This window comes from Ambystoma mexicanum, chromosome 13 (assembly GCF_040938575.1).
Source record: "Ambystoma mexicanum isolate Mex_15411 chromosome 13, UKY_AmexF1_1, whole genome shotgun sequence".
Classification (NCBI taxonomy): domain Eukaryota; kingdom Metazoa; phylum Chordata; class Amphibia; order Caudata; family Ambystomatidae; genus Ambystoma; species Ambystoma mexicanum.
In genome coordinates, this window is record NC_090938.1 from 752,978,645 (window position 1) to 752,998,729 (window position 20,085).

The 20,085-nt window shown below is 49.0% G+C and overlaps 1 protein-coding gene across 4 annotated transcripts in view; it reads right to left on the bottom strand.

Moving 5' to 3' along the window:
• Positions 1-15,805, bottom strand: part of LOC138521903 (uncharacterized) — a 154,498-nt gene extending 138,693 nt beyond the window's left edge. For all 4 annotated transcript variants that reach the window (XM_069635065.1, XM_069635062.1, XM_069635064.1 and 1 more), the window contains exon 1: positions 15,674-15,805. In XM_069635065.1, coding sequence (XP_069491166.1) covers positions 15,674-15,740 — 67 coding nt within the window. In that variant the 5' untranslated portion in view covers positions 15,741-15,805. The remainder of the gene's footprint in view (positions 1-15,673) is intronic.
• Between the last annotated feature and the right edge of the window lie 4,280 nt (positions 15,806-20,085).

Here is a 20,085-nt window from a genome sequence, read left to right on the forward strand (position 1 = left end):
TTGAGTTCTTTTCTGAATTGTAGGAACATGGGGACGGGTCTAAGGCTGAGGAGGAGGAGGATCCATAGTTTTGGGGCGCAGGCTTGTTTTCTGGTCCTTTCTTTTTGACAGCAGTGGATTTCAAGTCCCCACGTGTCTTGGCGTCTGGTGGTGCTCTGTCTGCCAGAGATGCTGAGTTTCCCCGCTAGGTAGCTGGGTGACTAGAGGCCGACTGCCTTATAGATGATGCAGCAAGACTTGAAGGTGATTTGTGTGTGCAGTGGGCGCCAGTGAAGCTCCATGAGGGCCAGGGTGATGTGGTCATATCTGTGTAGACCCTTGATGAGGCAAGCAGCTGTGTTTAGGACATGTCTCAGGAGCACAACGGAGGACGACAGGAGGTCTTCGAGGAGTGTATTGCCCCATCCAGCTGAGATAGGACCAGTGCTTGAACTGTGGCTCTGAAGCTGTCCGGGGGAGTAGCAGCTTGACTTTCCGCAAGAGGGAGAGCTGATACCAAGCTGTCTGAGTTTTCTTAGCTATGGGTGTCGTGAAGGAGAGGTGTTTATCGACGTGGAACCAGAGGGACTTGTTGCAGGAGGTGAGCACAGGTGCAAGGCCCTCAGAGTTCATGGTTGACAGCCAGGTCTGTATGTCTGGGTGCTCGGTGTTTTTGGTGAGGAGTAGGAATTCGGTCTTGGAAGGATTGAGCTTCATGTATGCACTGGACATCCAAGACTGGATCAGCCGAGAGGAAGGTTTTGAGCCTATGGATGTCCTTGATGGAGTCGATCTTGAGGTATAACTGTGTGTCATCGGCGTATTGGTGCAGGTGGATGTTGTGTGTGGCTAGGAGGGCTCCCAGCGGGTCCATGTATAGATTGAAGATCACTGGGGAGAGGATGGAACCCTGTGGGAATCCACAGGTGACGGGTACCATTGGCGTTTTTTGCATCCTTGAGAGCTGTCACTTTTGGGCTGATAACGCTGTGTATGAAATAGCACTGCTCCAAAGACTATGACATTCATCTTGTATGGGGAAAATACAAAGCTTTCAAATAAATGACTGCCTACCCACAGTGCTTTGCTCTATGATACTAAAATGGAGGTGAACTACCAGTGATGGCTACTAGCTGGTGCTGTGGCACGTGGTTTGTTAACTGAAAGGCCCTATTCTATTGAAGCATATGGTAGAAGGAAATAAATAAATATACATGGTATGGTAGAAGCTATATATATATATATATATATATATATATATATATATATATATATATAAATGTGAGCAAGCAGCCACGTAGGACTCCAGTTGGGGGTGCTGCTGTAACGCTCACCTGATTCCCACGGAGGCGCCGACCTGTTCTGGACTGCTATGACCTCTTTTAAGGTGATGCGCAGGACTCTGAAGACGGACTGGACCGAAACCCCAAACCTCGCCTGTCTGGCCCGTAGAAGAATCCTTCTGTAGATGGAAAAGGGGATTAACTGTCTGCTGGATAATGTGTCGGATTCCCCCCCTTCCCCCTCTCACACTCCTCGAACCCCCTCCGCGATTCCCCGTAGAGTCTCACCTTAGAGTCTGAAAGGACGAGCTCTCCATCCTGCTTCCGATGCAGGGGCGCATTGATTTCCAGTTACTTCACTGGATCTCGGGTTTGGTGAGTATTCAACTCCGCTTGACTTTTCCGATATGAGGCCGTAAGTATTCAGTTGCAAAAGTTCAAGCCTTAATTGTCCGTTGTCCTTTTCTCTATTTCAGATGCAGGATAAAGAATCCACTTTGAGGAATGGACGCCAAAGGTAAACTCTGGTGAGTCTTTTTGATGGATGGTTCCCTTAGTGATCTTGCTTTCACCCACTAATGCGTGTGTCTTTTTCCCCTTAGGGGCCGGGGTACGGAAGTGCCAAAGAAGCGGCGCCGACCCGAGGTGAGGAAAGATTGTCCCAACAATAATCAGGTAAGTCTTAAGGTGGAAGAATCAGGCCTTCCTCAATCTGTTCCTTCGCTCACCTTTGTTTTGTCTCTTATTCTCCTTAGGCGCTGAAAGGCGACGGATAGTGCCAATGGTCGCTGAAGAGCCCGAGGGCGCCTCGTGAAGGTGAGTGGAACGCGGCGCTGCAGCGAGCGATGCGATGCGCTTCTAAAAATAATGTCTTTTCTCAGGATCGTTGGAGTGATGGTTCCGGACTCCGGATGGAGGTAGGGAAAGTTCAATTATTCACCTTTCTCTCCTTTCCTTCCTTTTCAGGTGTTCCAGGTTGCAGGCGGGCGTGGCTGGAGCCAGGATGCAGGAGCAGACACGGTGAGCGTCCAGCTGCTAGATGCAGAACAACGCGAAGCGTGAGGTCCTGTCTGGGCGTGGTTTAAATAGCCCCCAAAGTAGTTCCAGGTAGGTATTCTTCCTCAGCCACGCCCGAGTGGTAAAATAGTCCCATAGGTAAAATAGTCCCTTTCAGACCTCAAGGAGGTCTGGATCCGGCAGCATGGTCTGCATCAGGTAAGTCCATCCAAGCACTCCCATAATGAGCCTGGCGCCTATGGTGCCAGGACTGATGCCTTCTATGAGCCTGGCGCCAAAGGTGCCAGGACAATGTCCAAAGAGCCCCTATAAGGGGTTGCTGGGTCCCTCCCTGGGGACATGATGTCTGCTTTCGGGGACGCTGGTCCTGAACTGGCTTCCCGGGAGTAGGCATCATGACAGCTGCAGAAATTAGACCTCCATTTCTCACTGCCCCATCCTTCTTCCTCTCCTGCTCTTTATTCTTAGGATCAAAGGCTGTGGATCCCACATCATGTATCGATCCTAAGACCGTATGAAAGCTCAGTGGGTTGAGCGCCCTACAAAGAGATTGGAGTGTCACCTGTGGGTCACAGGTCCAAGCATTGGCCGGGCCTACTTTGACTCTCAACTTATTGACGGCAGTAAAAATGTGCCACTGAGCTAAGTAATCAGAAAGCCTAATGTTTGAAATACATTTGGTTGTGCAGCCTAAACTATTTGTCAACGATATCATGAACATACCACCGACAAGACGAGGCATGTAAAATTGCTTGTCAGTTGAAAGGAAGGGAGGGCAAAACGTGTAAAGTCTCTGTGAATTTTAACTGGGGTGTGCTTGACAATAAGACAGTTGTGACGCAGTGGTGGCAGGTCAGCTTTGTAGAGGAGAAGCATAAAAATTTCCTCCGAACTGGTGTCTGAAACCAAGTGTGTCACCGGAGCCTAAATCAACCTGCACGGTTCTGGGAGATTCTCTGAGACATACATTTTTTTAAGTAGTATTTGAATTTGGTTCTTTTTTCTGAGCTTATGGGCCTTTGGAACGTGCATATACAATGGATGGGATTACAACAGAAAAAATCTGAGTCCAAATACCCGGACAAACTCAAGAAGATGACATGTTACTGTTTTATTAACAATCACCTAAAACAGGGAGGTTACAATGAACATCAGCGGACATACGCTCAGTCTCTCAATGATCTCCACACAAAATACAATTCTTATATTCAATAATACATCAGAGTGACGTCATACTACGTGGCAATAGTGAAAAAGCTATCAAGGGTCAGGATTGATTAAGGGAAACATCTAGATATACAATCATATAGGAGCTGGGATTGTTATTGGGTGTCCTTTATCAGGTGGTCAACGTATGCCTACCTCTTCAAATATGTCATTTAAGCAACATTAGATACACAGTTTCTCATTGGCCTTCTAAGCTATAAGGTACTTTGTTATACTGACTAATACAATTGGATGGCATGCTTGTGCCATGTCTGGAACATTTGGTTCATTTAGCTGCACTTAAGCCCAGGTGCAGGGAGATAGGACAAGAAGCTACCTCACCACCCAATTAGCCCAGCATCTCTCATCGCCTATGCCTTCTGCCATGAAATTGTCTTTGTACTTGGGCTTGCAGAGTATCGTTCTCTTTAAGAATGCACGGGAGTAAGGGCACTCGCTAGTGTGTCTGGAACTCCAAGTACAAGGTTTATTTCCTTCCTTGGCTCACATGACGGGAAACCATGATCTGGTCCTTTTTGCAGCTTTTAAATACTGTAAATGAATTAAAACCTGGCATCCTTTGTATCTGTCTTGCACCTTAACGTGAGAAGATTCATCCTCTGCACACTCGTTCTTCTTCAGAGTAGATAGCTGAACTCGATTTCTACGAGCTTGACTTCAGGCCAGACAGCCTCGCCACGCAGTTCCACTAGCCTGCTATTCTGCTGCGACACAGCTTTTAATTCCCCCTTAATGGTTTCTGGCTTATTTATTGCATGATACCAATGTCCACTTCGCCTGCGTTCTATTTACTACTTATAGTTAGCCTATACGATGACTTAATCTACCTTGCGTTTCAGCGTCTGTACATTCATTGAACTTCTGTTTTCTGCAGCACTTTGTTAACGTCTAATCTTCTGTTCCACATTTCTCAGTTCACTCAATTCTTTACTTCGTTATTCATCCTCTAAGATCCATTTATTGGGCCTCATTACAAGTATGGCGGTAGCCGCGCCTGTAGTACAGGCACGGCTGCTGCCGGTATTGATTTTTATCTGGCGTCCAGAAAAGGGCAATTACCGGGTCATTACGACCTTGGCGGACCCGGTAATTGCCCTTTTCTGGACACCGGAAAAAATGTATCCCCATTCCCATTTGAGCCCCATAGGGCTCAATGGGAATGGAGAGGGTGGTAGCAACGGTACCGTTATTAACAGTACCGTTGCTACTATCAAGTTCTGCTTGTGGGTGCCGGTACGGCCACCCAGTAGAATCTGGTGGCTGTAAATGCACCTGCGAGCAGAACTCTTAGTATGGTGGTACGGTAACAACGGTGCCAGTAGCGATACCGGCACCGTTGTTGCCTTACCACCATACTCAGTATCTCGGGACGTTGTGCACACTTTCTTTTGACATCATCAGTTAATTAACTTAGTTCCTTCTCATATTCCTTCAGAGAGTTCCTCCTGCAGGTTGTCATCACTTCAGGGGGACATTCCATAGGCTTGTCTCTCGCTGTGGTATTGGTACGATAGCTGTTGTCAGGCAAGACACGGTCTCAGGTCTCCAATACAGGGGAATTAGGGGCCGGCGGGATCTCCTGCTTATGTATACAGCTGCTCCTCTACATTTCCAATGTATACTTCCCAGAAAATTGGATCCAACACACTATAGTTTACAATCAGTTCTTTAAGGTAACATAAAAAAATCCATATGGCAGAAGAAACACTGTAAAGCACATCTTCATGATGCTGGTTCCAACAGAATATTTCATCATTGCCTCTGTAAAACACGTTCTTGACACTGATGCCACCGTGTAGATCAATAATACCACTGAAAAACACTTTTTTGACACTGGTGTCTTCTTGATATATGTTAGAATTGCCTGTGTAAAGCACTGTAAAAAAACGGTTTCCAAAATATGTCATCTGTTCCACTGTAAAGTACTTTAATGAAGTGTGTGTTCACAATATGCCTTTGTTGCCACTGTAAAGTATGATGAGCTGTGTGCCCACGGAATGAGCCTGCATTGCCTGAGCCCATCATGCCAGATGCCATTTAATTCCCTTCCAAACGCCCTGTCTGCACACACGGAGTCAAATAAAAAAAACACAAATACAACCGATTGGTGCACCCACAGACAATACCCTTGTGTGAACAGCATATAGACACACATAAATGTATAATTATTTCTTAACTTACCTGCTCAAGCAGTCTGCATGTCACTGCCATCTCTCCGTCAGGACAAGCCTTCAAGCAGAAAATGGGAGGCAGGGAGTGGTGTCTCTCAACACCACTCCTTGACTCCTGATGCCAGTGCATGCTCGGGTCCCTTAAAGTTGCCCCACCTTGAGGACTGAGCAAAAGCAAAGGGCAGAAGTGCCCTCCCTGCAAAAAGGTGCCCGAAGCACTCCAACCAAAAGGCCCAATGGGTCATGCCAGGCCGCAGAAGAGAAATGGCAAACTCAATACCAGTTATCCTGAAACGCCAGCCTGCAGCTGAAGCGGCACTCAGACTTCACTGGGCTTCCTCTGGCAACACCCTGTTGCCCATTGAGGAAGAGGTGCCACTGTTCTAAGGTGCCACCAGGAACCGAGACATGGAATTTCATGCACGGTTCAAAGTGACTTTGCACTGCCGACACAAACCCTGATTCATGGAAGTGTGCGAAGTGTATTTTTGCAGTGCAAAGCCTGTGCAAATTCAGTACAAAGTCATGTTTGCAGTACAAAATGACTTTGCACTGACTTTGCACTGCAAAAATACACTTTGCACAGTTCCGTGAATCAGGGTTTGTGTCGGCAGTACAAACTCACTTTTCAGAAGTGCAAACTCACTTTTTAAAAGTGCAAACTCACTTTTCAGCAGTGCAAAGTCACTTTGAACCGTGCACAAAATCCCATGAATCGGGTCCCAGGGCGTGATCTTTTGCACCCAAAAACATAATGGTCCTCATTTTGAGTTTCCCGGATTTGACTCTGGTAAAACAAGGCAACTCATTTACGATTCGCAGTAAAGCCTCGGTTTTTCTGGAGTCAAGACTTCCACACAAGAGCTGGGGTTTTCCACCACTGCTGTTACTGCAATGGCATACTCATAATGAGGTCCAAAACCTGCCCCCTTGCAAATGAGGGCATCATAGTAACACTTTGCCATTCCCCCCCCCTCTCTCTTGCCCGAATTGCAAGCATTCCAACTCTAATATCTTAATGACCACTCGGGGGTGCCAACCCAATATTTCATTTTCCTCCAAAATGTGTTGGTGCCATACATCAACTCAAGTGTTCTATGCCCTATCCCAAATTGGCATTTCTCAGGCCCACAAAAGCTGCTTTTTATTTCCCTACCCCCACTCGACCCCCCGCCCCACAACCCAGGGCAGGGGGTGGTCATTAAACACATAGGGCAAGGACCTACCCCCCAGGCTGCAGCATCAGAGTCTTCAAGCTGGCACCCTGCTGGGTGCCTTAGGCGTTGCAAGGGGGAGCTGAGGGGGCTATAGCCCCAGGTGTTTTGGTTGTAGCCCCAAATAGAAGCTCAGAGGTTACAACAGAAAGGCTAGCTAGCCCCGAGTCCCGACAGTCCTGACATTAGTGTAGCCCCGGATCTTTTCCAGACCTAGCAACACCCAAGCCACATCACTGCGTGTGTTCGCAAAACTTCCTAACTTCCCATCCAGCCCCAGAGTGTCTCAGCATGAAACTTCATGGATCACTGCAAGGCCGCAACTCAGCAACACAAGTTCACGTGCGGATGAGCTAGCTCAATGAGTTGAGTGCATGCAGCTCAAATTCGTGTTGACAGGCGGGCCACTTCTTTAAGTCCCAGAAGGACCAGCTGCATACTTTTGGGTGAACAGATTGTGGGCCATGCAGGGCTCTCGATAAGATTTTGAAGTAGGAGTATTGTACTCCCGATTCTAAGCTGGGCGTCAAACGATTTTTAGGGAGTAAAAAAGTAATTCCAAATGCAATTAGTTTTCAGGCAATTAAAAATAAATGTGAACTCCTTTTTTTGCAACTAGCAGGTAATGCACATTAAAAGATGCCATTTAGCTTAACGTTCCCCTTCAGATCAGGCAGCAATCATGTTATAGCCCCTGCCTGCTGCACTGTTTCGATGGTACCACCCATGTGACCATGCCCCAGGGCTGGGAGGGTGGAAGCAGGCCACGCAGGGACGTCATTTAGGGGTCGCCAGAGGTCGCAACTGCGACCTCTGAGGTCTCCCTTGCGACCTCTAAAAAAACAAACCAAAAAAAAAAGTAGTTTTTTTGTAATTCTTATTTTTTTGTAATGCAAGCTCTTGGGCTGTGGCCAGCACCATGTGGCTCTTTACTTCTGGAGTGGCTAGCTTTCTTGTTCAGGCCCCTTAAAAAAAAAAGAAAAATAAGAACATGACGGCCACAAGTCTAACACTTCCAGCACTGAAACTAAATAAGAACGAATAGGAATGCCAAGTAATGTGTCTTTCTGGAATTCTATATAATAATTGCTAGACTCATTAAAGGTTTATTTCATTTAGTCTGTTCTTAAACGCCTCCTCTCAGCCTTTCATCTTTCTGAGGTCGATAAATGAGTACCAACATAGGTTGGGTGATAATAATAATAATAATAATAATAATAATAATAATAATAATAATAATAATAATAATAATAATAATAATAATAGTGATATTGTATGTATATTTGTTCTATATAAATCACTTAAGCGTAAGTGCTATATAATAACACATCATTATCATTTGGTCATGGACGTCTGCTTGCATTCACAGTAATTTGGTAATATGGGCCTATACACACTGATCGTAATGATACATGTGGCGATCCATTCTTGTATGAAATGTACATCACATTATAGTGATATCGTAACCATATTTTTCGTAGTGTACAATGCTATGTGATGCCACTTCCTGTTTGGTCAATGGGTGAAAGGTTGTGTTCCATCGCTTGCTGTGATATCACTTTGGGGTGGGGTCGAATGACATCACTTCCTGTGATGTCATCAGGGGGTCAAGAGTCGTGTGATGTCACTTCCGCTACCCCTGGCATTTTGGTGAAATGACATCCCTGAGGCCACTGAGGGATCCCGCGAACTACTGCCCTATCCGCCTGCTCTCTGGATTATCGAAGCTCCTGGAGAAGGTCCTCCTCGCTCGACTCAGCGACTTCGCCTCCGAAAGAAATCTACTAGCAAAGGAACAGTTTGGATTTCGAAAGGAGCATGCAGCAACTCATCAGCTACTGAGAGTGGGGGACACCATCAGCCACTGATTCAACATCAAGAAGTCTTCCTGGATGTCGCCAAAGCATTCGACCGAGTCTGGCACAAGGGACTGCTGCACAAGATGATTGACCTGGGATTTCCGAACTACCTGGTGAAGACGATTGCAAGCTACCTGGGAGGCCGCACCTTCCATGTCGCCATACAGTCTGAGATGTCCTCATCACATCACATCCGAGCAGGCGTGCCACAGGGATCAAACCTCGGACCCTTCCTGTTCAACCTCTTCACCAACGACATCCGAACAGATCTCCACAAGACTGACCTGGCGCTGCCTGTGGATGATGTTGCAGTCATCTCCCAGTCATTCAGCGAAAAGGAAGTGGCGAAGAACCTGCAAGCTTCATTGGATAGAATCGGAAAGTTGTACCGTGACTGGCGGATAGAACTCAACACCAGCAAGACAACTGCAACGCTGTTCACCAGAAAGAAGATCAATGAGCTCCCAAACATCAGCCTCAACAGGGAGACCATCAAATGGGAGAGCAGCAGCCGCTACCTCGGTGTGACCCTGGACAACAAACTCAACTGGGGAAGCCACATCGAGAATACTCAGCAGAAGGCAACAGGAAAGATGGCAGCGCTGTACCCACTCATGAAGACCAAGTCCATGCCCCTCAAAGATCAATGTCTATAAGGCGATCATCAGACCAACCCTGACGTATGCCTCCCCAGCATGGATGACCTGCCATGAGCGACACCAGAAGAGTCTGCAGATAGTCCAGAACAAGGCCCTGCAGATATCATCTGGAGCTCCAATCTTCACAAGGATAGCAGACCTTCACAGAGAGCTGGACATCGAGATGTTGGACGAACATCTAGCGAAGCTGAGTAAGAACTTCTGCCAAGGACTGGATTAGAACCCGAACCCTCTGATCAGAAGACTCACTGCCACCACTGCAAACCCCTTCAACCGCTACCCACAGCCCATCACTGCGAAGACCCTGTGAAACCAGCCCTACTGTGACAAGTACACACAGACCATGAAGCAGCCCAACCCACGACTACACGCTCAACCCGAGGAGATGGAGTAATGAGTCTGAAGCCTCGGTATCAAATAATCACACCTGATGGGTAAAATCTATCAGCAAGAAGAAGAAGAAGCTCGGGGCGGGCTCCTGTGTCTCTGTGTGTGGCCCTGGAACAGCCATCAGGCAGTGAAGGCAAGAGGCCATGGCATTAAGCTGGCGAGGCAGGAAGACTAAAGGTCGTTCAGCTGCCACCAGGCAAATCAAACTCGCAATGACATTCACGTGTCATGAAAAAGAAGGTGCGGGGGTTTGGCACTCCGTCCTTACATGGCAACATCAAAGGGAGATAACAAAAGCACAGGAAGAGGAAGGAACAGGTGGGGGGAGGGGCATAGAATTAATAGAACCAGGTCCTCGCGGGTCCCCTAATACACATTTGGCGTCCAAAGGCATTGCCCCGGGCGCTCTTCCTAATATAAAAGTAGATACAGACCTACCCCCCACACCACCCTCTTGAGCAATTGTGCCACCTAGCGGAGGCAGGTTGCGAGAGAAGGCTGAAAACACGTGCCCGCCCATTCACTCCAGAGAGCGATACCAGAGAAGGGTGGTAAGAAGAAAAAGGAAAGGTTGCAGACAAAACAATGGTAGAAAGTGTAAAAAGTGGTTATTGCCTTCGGCAGCAATTGCCGCTCTAACATTTTCACATTATAGGCACGCGCCTAACCTCGCCTAGTGATAGCACCGGCCCTGGCGGCACTGTCCTGGCAGAGGCAGTGTACAGACACCCCCAGACTGTTTCATTTAGTCTCAGGTAGCACTTTAGCACCCCCATTGTGATTGGCTTATTGGGACCACTTTATCCCCACCATTAGTTTTGGTTCAGGGGTGGCACTTTAGTGCTACCATTAGCTTTTGCCCACAGGTGGCGCTTGAGCAACACCATTGGTTTTGTGTTAGAGGTAGCACTTTCATGACACCATTAGTTTGCGGGCATTGGCGAAGCTCGGCCCTAGATTGTTCTGACCCACGTGGCACTCCAGCAACTACATAGGTTTTGCCTAAAATGGGGCATTTTCTCACAACAGTTAGTTTTGGCTCATGGGTACCTCTTAAGCACTACCTAGTGAGGTTACAGAGATTTGGCTCAAAGGTGATGCTATACCTCCACCGTTAGTTTGGGTTTATAGAGGCCATTTTGCCACCACCTACTGAGGCTACTTAGATGTGTCTCACTGATGCCCCCTACAGTCCCACACCTAACACCATCAGCAAAGCCACTGTTTTCTAGCCATGGCTGGAGCATTCTCCTCTGATGCACAGTGTTGCCTAATGGGCAGCAAAAGGTGCTGATCCGTGCATCTCTTAACTAAAGGGATGCCTGCCAGGGGTTTTGCGCCACTCGTTTTCTTTCTTAATGGTGGTGCTGACTCCTCCCAGGCATCCCTTTAAGTAAGAGATGCAGCAATGAGCCCCCGATGATCACAGCATCTCTTAGTAAAACAAAAAGTGCCTAGTGAAGTCAGCCCCAACATCATGGAAGGAAAGGCAGGCCACTAGAGGCTCATGCTCTTGCGTTCATCTGCAAGAGCTTCAAAGGCTTAAGAGAAAAAAGGCCTTGTCTTCTAGATGCCTCACCTTTTCTTCCATAATTGTGGCGCCGGTGCCTGCCAGGCACGGGTCCCGGTACCACAATCATGGAAGAAAAGGCTTTTTTTTCATGAGAGCTTTAAGCTTTAGAAAAAGGTCTTGGCCTCTAGCAGTGTCATCAGCTAGGGCTACTGGGGACTTTAGGGAGACCAGGCAGCAACCCATCTCAAAGGCATTTTGTGAAGACTGCTGGGGCTCTGTCCCGGCTAGCCCTGTCCCAATTAAAGCCCCCAATCCCTGCATTCATCATATCACCTATTTCAATAGCACCAACCCCACTCCATACAGTTGGCCAGTGACTCATTACTCAGTACAGGAAAACCGACCCTTTCCCGGAAGAAAGGAAATTCAGAGCTGTTCACAGTGCAGGGCAAAATCAGACTGCCATCTAGAGTTTCACCAGCAGAGGGTGCTGCAGATTGGCCCTACATGCAACAAAGTTTGTGCCTGAGCCAAAGGGGTCAGTGGGACGGAGACAAAAGTGTACCCAACAGAAATGTCAGTTTTTGTAGGTCAACAAAAATGCAAGTGCAGGTCCTAAGGCAATGGAATGCAAGGCCGGCCCTAGGATTTGCGGGTCCCTGGTTGGAACATAAGTGTGGGGCCCCCCTTCAACTTTCACATGTGGTGACATCATAGGAAGGGACGCAAGAGCGAGCAACTTAAAAGAAAAAGTCCCAGATGTCCATGGCTTGAGAGAACAGTTTGCACTTTGCTCTACTTTTTGCTTAAATATGTGCCCCTATTTTATATTATTAACTTTATTGGTTGTTATAAGTTATAATGGTGCAAATATTCCTCTTCTATGATTGCCTATTACCCCAAGCAACCCCACGCCCCCACTCACCAACACCCCTCCCACTAAACAATTCCCCATCACAACTTGCACTCCCAAGCCTCTCACACTACCAGTCATGTGCATACTCACTTGCTCTGTCACACTGCCAAATCGCGACTCGCAGGCCCCAGTCTTTGCCACGCTCCCAACAGTGCTCTCCCAACTCACACCTTGCGCTCTGTAGTTCCTCCTGCAATCTGCAGTCTTTCTTTCTTTGTATCTCCTCCCAATCTGCAGCTCACAATCTTTTTCCAGCCCACCACTCCCCCCCTGCTTTCTGACCCACAAGTCCATTGCTGGACTACTGTTCCCCCTCCCTGATTTCCTGCCCTTCCACTGTCCTCTCTGGCCCACGGCTACCCCTCTAAACCGAACTATGCGGATGACACACCCAGATACTCATCCCCATCACTGGTGACTACACTGTAGACAGTAAGACGCTCAATGATATTTACCTTACAATACAAGCATGGATGGCGAAGCACGGGCTCTGTCTTAATGGGTGCGACGTTCTTTCATCGTCAGGCATTTCAAAGCCTGCAGTTTAAACGTGTTTGCCAGTTCATTGAATTATTGGGGGGTGGGAAAGGGCAGATAAGTGGTTGGGGGGGTTGGATATAGGTAAAAATAGGTGCAGGAGTTGGAGATTGGGGGGTACCCCCCAAACCAAACCAAAAATTTGATGAACTGTCAAACACGTTTAAATTGCAGGCTTTGAAATGCCTGACGATGAACTTACATATTAATGATGATAAGACAGAGCTGCTCCTCCTGGGATCACTAGACCAGGTAAACACATGGACATGCTATTCACTTACTTCAATATCGACGGCAACATAATTAAAGTCTCCAAGGTTGGGAAAACCTTAGGAATCTACATTGCTTCCGCCTTAACCTTAACAAGACTAACTAACTATCTGCCTTCCTCATCTGCCTACACCTGTAAACTCATCATTGCCTGCCGCCCCTACCTGACAACAGCCAACGGTATCACAATAGCAAGAGCACTTGTCCTCTCCAAGCTCGGCTATTGTAATGCGCTCTATCTTGGCACTTCACAACAAAACCTCAATAAAATGCAAGTCCTGCAAAATAATGCCATTAGAGCTGCCCTGAACCTCCCTAGAAATCAACACATCTGGGAAAGCAGACGCACATTAGAATGGCTTAACATCAACCAAAGAATTGCTTTCAAAACATTGGGCCTCATTACACGGAAGGTGGTAAGGGTTAACGGTCACCGGTAATGCTACCGGTGACCGTTAACCCTTACCGCCTTACTACGAGTTCCCTTTGCGGGACCCGACTTTAACGGCTGGTTTTACCAGCCGTTAAAGTAGGGTGCCGCAAAGGGACCTTGGTGCTAATTACGTACCGCGATTTGCGGTAACGTAATTAGCGCCTTCCTCATTCCCATTATGCCCTATGGGGGCAAAAAGGGGAATGGGGAAGGGCCTTGGTGAATGGGGAATTACCGCCACCGCTCACCTTGGAGTAGGGCAGTAATTCCGCCGTCCACCAAGGCGGACACGGTAAAATACCGGCGGCAACCATGGCGCTAATAGCGCCATGGTTACCGCCTACCGTGCAATGAGGCCCATTGTCCCTTACTCATAAGTGCTTATCCAATCAGGCTCCCATTTACTTGACCAATACTATCTCCCGCCACACTTCTACACGGCCTACTAGAATAGCCCAGACACACTGTGTCAACCTCCCACGCTTCAAACAACAACGAGCAGGCGGGGTTAGGTTCCCAGTCCTCGCTGCAAAGAAATGGAACGCCCTACCTCTATCTCCAGGGGAGTTGCTAGGTCTGGAAAAGACCCGGGCTAAACTGATGTCGGAACTGTTGGGACTGGGGGCTAGCTAGTCTTTTGGCTGTAGCTCCTCAGATTCTATCCAGGGCTACAACCAAAAGATCAGGGGCTATAGCCCCCTTAGCCCCCCCCCTAGCAACGGCCCTGTCTATCTCTAAGAGAGGAACCTTCAAACCTCCTTCCCGGAAAAAGGTCAAAGTATGGCTCCATGAGCTCGACCTCATCTCGGTCGCATAATCACGACCCGCCTTGTACTTATGTAAAGTCTTAACTCAGTCATTTCTGGTCTGCTGTATAATTGTTGTATATTCTGGTTCACCTCTATAATTGTAACGATGTGTCATACTACGACTCATGTATATATGTAACCCTTTTGTATCATTCTACTGTATTCTTTGTTATTATACTTTGCTGGAACTTGTTAGCATAGCGACCAGATTCCTCCGGGCTTGGTGCGCGTTACAAATAAATAAACTAAACTAAACTCTACCTTCTTGCTCACCACTCCTCTTCTGGCCCACCCTCCTCCTCTGGCCCACCACTCCCTCTATGACCCCCCTCCCCACTTCTCTGCTTTTTTCCCCACCTGGTCCACTGCTCCCCATCTGGCCCACTGCGTCCACTTGTGCGCACCACCGTTCCCCCCCATGGACCCAACATTCCCCCTCTCTTTCTCTTTTTCCCCATCTGGTGGGCACAAGTCCAGCGACCCCTGACGCAGCAGAGCTGGAGAGAAACTGACCAAGTGACTCATCATGCCCTGCAAACAGCTGCTTTATGAAGCCAGCACCTGCATTTCGCGGGCATTTTCAGTGAAAGGGGTCCTCTTGATTTTGATTCACAGTGGCCTGACCCTCAGAATTGAATGTTGAGCAATGGCTGCTGGTGATTGAAGATCGATTGGCGCTTAACTGCGTGAATGGGGAGATTGTGGCTTCCACGCTCCGGCTGGGGGGCGGACATGGCGTTTAGCAGTCCGCCAGCCCTAGCTTTGTAGGCCCGAGCGGCGGCCATTTGTATTGACTGTTTTCTTCACCGAGGGTGGATTGTGATTGGTCAATCTGCATTTCCCGGGTGCAGAGTTTCCTGCCCAAGCATTGTTTCTTCCTGAATAGAGGGAGATGTGCTGACAGGGGGTTCCCAGGCATTCAGAGATGTGACAGCCCGTGATGCTCTAGGAGTTGGGACAGCAGGGAGCCCATGATGCATTAATGAGGTGAAGCTGCACTCTTTTGTTCTCAGCCAGAGCCTGCACAAAGATGCTTTAGAAAGTGACTGCCTGCGGCTGCATATGGCTGAGATGCCGCTGCCTCTCCTCCCCCCCCCCCCCCCGCTGCAGGGCCCTGTGCCACCGCCCAGCCTTCCCATGGCTAGGGCCGGCTCTGATTGGTTGTCAAAGGGTGGCGAAGAGTACCACCTTCCCAGCCCTGGGCTTTCTTTGAGCAGACAGATGCTGTCTGGGAGCTGTAGTTTTGACTCACGGGAATCTGTGAAAGGAATCTTAGGGGGGTATCCGGGGGCATGGGCTCACCCAGTCGCCCTAGGCAAGTCTTAGGGGGTGCTGCTCGGAGCCCACGGGCGGGGGTGGAGGGCGCAGTTGCGCAAAGGACGCGCGAAGGCCTCACCTGTGGGAGCGGACTCCATGGCAGTCAGGCTCATCAGGAGCGCCAGCAGCAGGCCCCCTCGTGGCATCCTTGCCAGCAGCAGACACCTTCCCCGACTGGCACGCTAACCACTACTCGCCCGATAAAATGTGGCAAGCACCTCTGACGCGCAAAGGCTGCCATTCGATTTCAGGAAGTTGTACTTTTTTTTTTTTTGGAGACACATTTAGAAATCGGAAGGTAGTGACACGGTAGTGGAGTTTCGTAGCGTGGTTCTCAGTTTTGAGCATGAAACTGGCAGCTCTCCCATGCGTGCAGAGGTTCTCCATTTTAAATGTCATAACCCTGGCATCTGTTCATTCGTATCCGACATAAACAAAGCTCATTCCCCCCTTTCCCCCAGAAAAGTGTGGAATGAGACCTGTTTGTTTTCTGGCATAAAAAGGCAGCAGATTTATTCCACAATAACACCAAAGCCAAAACTACACTGCACACTTTTGCGGAACAATTAGTCATAAGATGCGGTGACTGCTCCGTGTCCAAAATAAACTGCTTCCCCCTTTCTTCCCCAAGCGTCCAGAATAGGCCCAACTCTCCCAACCTTTGCGTCCGAGCCTCTCCTGCCCCTGCAGGCACTCCTGGGCAGGGTGAGTGCCGTTTTCCTTGGGGGAAGCTGAGCCCTAGTTGTTCCTCCCAGATGCCCCTGCCGCTTAGACTCCCAAGGGGTGCTGGGTCTGAGAAGAGCGAAAACCCTTCTTGCTTTCTCCTGGCTCATCCGGAGTCTGTCTCATGTGTTTGTCCGGCCAAACACCGCCATGACGAGTGGGTTACCGCCCACCGTGGCTCCCCCCTTCTTCCTACATTTCAAGGATCTTTGTGCAGATATTCCAAAAGAAAAGAAACATGCCCAAAGCGGTTAAGTGTACCCCATCCTTGCAGAAGTATTCCGGGGATTTCAGATTGATCAATCCATGCCTGATCTGTCCAAAGCCCCTGCAGAACTTTGCCATTGCGCAGTTCAGCTTCCTCCTGGATTTCTCCACCGCTGCGTGGTTATCCGCGCCTCTCCATTCCATCCTTGGAATGATCGCAGATCAGACAATTTCTGTTTCCCCCAGTTCTCCTGCCAGTTCCTGCAATGAGCCCATCATTGCCCGCATGAGTGCCCCCCTCCCCAAGCTCGTCAGGTCATTACCCCCCAAGTGAATAACCAGTATGTCAGGCTTTTGCTCCATGCTCATTAACCTGTGCACCTGCTTCTGCAACTGTGCCCATTTCATAGCTGGCACCTTGTGCCAACCTATCCTGATTTCGCCCGCTGTCAGCTTTTATTGTTCTTCTGTCCAACTTGCCCCTGCTCTAGACACAAAAGAGTGTCCTACCACCCACACCCATCTCCTCCTTCTTCGAGCAGGTGCTGGTGACAAAAGAGGACAAAACTTAAAAACTTCACAACTTCTCCGGCCTGATATACCTTTTGAAGCAACCAGATTTCCACCTCCCAATCTGCTTGATTGCCACTTTCTGCTGCGGATGTGGCTGCCCCTATCCGGAATGAGTGGGTCCCAAAGACCCCTTGCGTCTCCCCCATTCCTTCCAATGCCAGCTCCATCACTCTTCTAAACTGGAAGCGACTTAGCGCTGAACCATCCTGGTGGATGAGTAGTGGAGCCTCCTTTACTGACGGAGGTCTGAGCTTGAGATAAACGGACACTGCCTTAACTGGGCATATCGTGCTCCCTGTACTGCGCTGCAATGACACCAATGCACCCTTTGCCCTCCTGGTCAGTTTTTGAGTCTTTTAGCCATATAGTCACTTGGAGCTCTGAACAGTGTACATCCTGTCTTTGTAAAAATCTCGGCCCCTTTGCACGCTTGTTCTCTGGTACCAGTTCACCTATCCTGAATGTCCCAAAGAAAGCTAAGGTAAAAGCAGCTCTGAATAGTGCCGCCTCGTATTCCCCGTGGCAGATATGCCCTAGACAAAACACCAACTTCTGCAGCTTGACCACGTCAATGGGCCTCCTTTTATCCCCTCCAGCTTTTACTTGTCTAGCCCATCCTTTCATCGCCATACCAATATAGTGTTCTTTAGTAGGGTCGTTCTCCCCCCTCAGTTTACAGTGATGAGCGATCGCTGCTAGGTGATGCGCCATCCAAGACCTAGTTTTCCAGTCACGCCAGCCCCAACCAACAAAGGCCCTCACCGGCGTTTCTTGTTGGTTTCCCCCCCAGCACCTCCTGTTTGAAATTCAGGTACCGCTCCCAACAAGCCTTATACCTCCTTGTTGTGCCTGGTGCCAGAGCCGTCTGGATGAGAGTACTCAGATTACCCCAATCATGTCCCACCACTGAGTTTTGAATGGAGACATCGCCTTCTCTGCTCCCGGGCAGCTCTCTCGGAATTTCTCCCACTGTAAACGAGAGAGAGCATCAGCTGCCGTGTTCTGTACCCCTGGAATGTGCCTGGCTCGTACCTCTATATTCCTCTCTAGCATGCATCCCTGAAGCTTCCTCAACAGCGGCAAAACCCTTCTGCCACTGGCAGCACCTTGGTTAATGATTTGGACCACCACTAAGTTGTCCGACCAGAGCATGGTTTTGCTGTTCGCCAGCTGTTCCCCCCACAGTTTAAATGCTACCACAATGGGGAAGAGCTCCAAGAGAGTGATGTCCTTAGTGACCCCCTTCCAATGCCATTCCCTAGGCCATGCCACACCACACCATTTGCTGTCAAGAATTGCCCCGAAACCCAATGCACCAGATGAATCAGTGAACAATCTGCGCCTGTCCTCACTGTTCGCCATATTAACACCCCATTAAAGTCCTCCAAAAAGGTGTCCCACATGGCCAGATCGTCCCGTACCTCAGACCCTAGTCTGACGTGTTGACCAGCATGCTGCAGGCCGACCGTTTTCAGTTCCACACCCCTTGTGAATGCTTTGCCAACCGGGATGACTTTGCCTGCACACTTGAGAGAGCCGGCCAGAACGTGGAGCTCCCTCAGGGCTGCTTTCTTCTTCCCTCTTAGACCCGTGATGATCCCTTTCAGTTTTGCCACCTTGTCCTGTGGCAGCCTGCATTCCCCTTTCACAGAATCAATCTCTATCCCCAAAAAGGTAAGACAGGTCACCGGGCCCACTGTTTTTTCCTTGGCTAGAGGTACCCCCATTACCTTCACCAGCCTCTCAAATGTGCTCATGAGGTTTTCACATTCTTTGGACCCCTCCCCGCGATAAACATAAAATCATCGAGGTAATGGACCGCTGCCCCCTTTGGACATTCCTGCTTCACTGTGAACTCCATAAAAGTGCTAAATGCTTCAAAGTAGGCACAGGAGATGGCGCACCCCATCGGTAAACACTTGTCATAGTAGTAAAGCTTTTGCACCTTAAAACCCAACAAATGTTGACTTTCTGCATGAATGAGTAGTAACCAAAACGCTGATTCAATGTCAGCCTTCCCCATAAGGGCTCCCCTCACAGCCGCTTTCACCACTTCCACTGCTTCTTCGAAAGAAGTATAATGCACTTGTCATGATGGCTGCCCCCGGAAGACCAGACCAGGCCCAGCAGCCCCAGAAGCAGGCATCATGCCACTTGGAGCATGCCCAAAAGCCCCAGTTAGGGGCTGTTTGGGTGCAGTCCTGGCGCCTATGGCGCCAGGCTCATAAAGATAAAGTCAGTCCTGGCGCCATGGGCGTCAGGCTCATTATTGATAACTTACCTGAAGCAGACCATGCTGCATACTCACCTGAGGCAGACGATGCTGCATGAAGACTCAAGCCAAATGAGGCTTAGGAGGGACTATTTTACTGAAGGGACTATTTTGTTACTTGGGTGGGGCTGTGGAAGAAAACTTACCTGGATCTTCTTCCAAGGCTATTTAAACCACGCCCGGACAGCCACACGTGCTTCGCGTTATTCTGCTTGCTGCAGCGTAACGCTCACCGTGTTTTCAGCAGCTCCAGTCTTCAGCCACGCCCGCTTCAGTCCTGGGACTCCTGAAACAAGAAGAAAAGAAGGATAAAGGTTAGAACAGGAGTTTTAACTTTAATCCTTACCTGAATCCTGATCCATTTCGCCACGGAACTGAAAGACAGAAGTCTTTGAAGCATCGCTTTGCATTCCTACGGTGCCGCGCTGAACTCACCTGCTTGGCGGTACTTCAGCATTCCATCACGCTCTCTCCATCTCGCGGCCGCCCTCCGACACCTAAGGAGACAAAGACAGCAAGGTGAGCAAGGGGACTCTCTAAGGCCATACAAGCTACCCCAAGGACTTACCTGATTTACCACGGGGGGTACTCACCTCATCTCGGGTCGGCTCAGTCAACTCTGCTTCATCGCCGTACCCCGGCCCCTAAGGGGAAAACCACAATAGACTTACCTGAATCTTACCAATTGCCATTTGGAAATCTTCGAGTGGATTAAT